Here is a 1,573-nt window from a genome sequence, read left to right on the forward strand (position 1 = left end):
CACCTCTTGCCGTCAACTGGATCTTGGGAGGCCCGGTCTGTTCAGCACGGCCCCAGGACCAGTGCAGGACGCTGCAGCGCCCCGCCACCACCTGCCCAGGCGCAGGCCAAGGCGCGCAGGCTCAGAGTGGGCGCTCCCGCTTCCCACTCACCTACGACTGAGGGCACCCTTTGCTTCCGTTGGTTTGGGAAGGAAGCCTTCCTGCGCTGGGGCACAGGTGGCCGAGAGGCGGGGAGGGGTGGGGAGGAGGTCCATGGAGCAGCATCCCGGGCGGCTGCTGGGTCTCAGGATTGGGGTACACGCAGGCAGGCCCTGCTCAGAAGACTGGAGAAAAGTGCAGGTGGCAGAAAGGAGCCTGAACATTGCTCTCCGTTCTAGCAGCAGCCTCACATCTCCAGCTCTCCGGGTGGCTTTTCACAGGGTGGGGACACCTGCAGGTTGAGTCCAGACCCTGATGGGGGGGCGGTGAGGGGGGCTGCCCATGACCACAAATCTGTGCACATGGTAGACCAGCAACTTCTAGGTCCCGTCCCACCACTGCCGGCTGGCGACCGATGCTCTGTGCCCTGGTGGGGTGAGGGGAAAGGGAACCAGGAGCTCCCCGCCCATGGCCACCACTCCAACCATGGCAGATGAGTGGCTCTGCTCTGGGACACTCTACGTACCTGGACTGGGACCAGCCACCCCATGTCCCACCTGAGGACCATGGGATATGCACCCCTAACCCACACTTGCCCGGCATGCCATGTCCGGGACCCTGCTGTGGCGAAGGGCAGCCTCCCCAGCCACGTCACAACCCTGCGACAACTGCTGCCCTTCAGGTACCCAAGGACTTTCCTTGGGGAGTCAGGGGGTGGCAGGTCATCTGGGAGCAAGGCTCCAGACCCTAGTGAAGGTCTCACCATCCCATGGGGTTCCCCTTACACCTGTTGTCGTCGAGGTATTCTGACTCACCGCCTACTTCACTTATCAAAGACGCCTGCCGAGATCACCTGGGGAAGAGTTTTATGATGGCGCCGGACTGCAGGCAAGCCCAGGCACCAGGCCCCTCTCAGCCAGGTCTCTGCAACTACGCTAGCCACACGCCTCTCCACAGGCCCCGGCCGGTCCCACCAGAGTCCACAAGTAAAGTCCCGCACTGCCTGTCACCAGGAACACCACACACCTTCACTCCGTGTTGTGACTAAGATTTGTGATGGAGGAGTTGCACCCGGCACAGGCGTGAGGCTGCTCTGAACGGGCTGTGTGTGAGGGGTTGGTGTGAGTGCGAGAGGGACCTCGTACGAGAGGGACCTCGTACGAGAGGGACCTCGTACGTCCCCTTGTGTGTGGTCGGTAGGAGGCGTCTGGAGTGCGAGGGATTTTGTACAGCACCTGGCAAAGGTGCAAGTCTGCAAGAGAGAGAGACAGAGAGAGAGAGACAGAAGGAAAGACAGAGAAGTATTGTATCATCTAGCACAGAGGTGATGCTGCTCTGGAAGAGGTGGTGTGTGTGTTTGTGTGTGTGTGTGTGTGTGGCATTGTATCACCTGGCACAGGGGTGAGGCTGCTCTGGCAGAGGAGGTGTGTGTGT

The 1,573-nt window shown here is 61.0% G+C and overlaps 1 protein-coding gene across 1 annotated transcript in view; it reads right to left on the reverse strand.

Moving 5' to 3' along the window:
- Positions 1 to 386: 386 nt before the first annotated feature.
- LOC123520977 (amyloid beta precursor protein binding family B member 2-like) overlaps positions 387 to 1,573 on the reverse strand; it is a 279,202-nt gene continuing 278,015 nt past the window's right edge. Inside the window, exons 10-11 of the mRNA XM_045284051.1 lie at positions 1,375 to 1,391; positions 387 to 451 (exon numbers count right to left, since the gene is read on the reverse strand). Of these exons, the coding sequence (XP_045139986.1) occupies positions 387 to 451; positions 1,375 to 1,391 (82 nt within the window). The remainder of the gene's footprint in view (positions 452 to 1,374; positions 1,392 to 1,573) is intronic.

Source organism: Echinops telfairi, unplaced genomic scaffold (assembly GCF_000313985.2).
Source record: "Echinops telfairi isolate 266 unplaced genomic scaffold, ASM31398v2 ScPeMD7_7468;HRSCAF=8506_0, whole genome shotgun sequence".
NCBI lineage: Eukaryota > Metazoa > Chordata > Mammalia > Afrosoricida > Tenrecidae > Echinops > Echinops telfairi.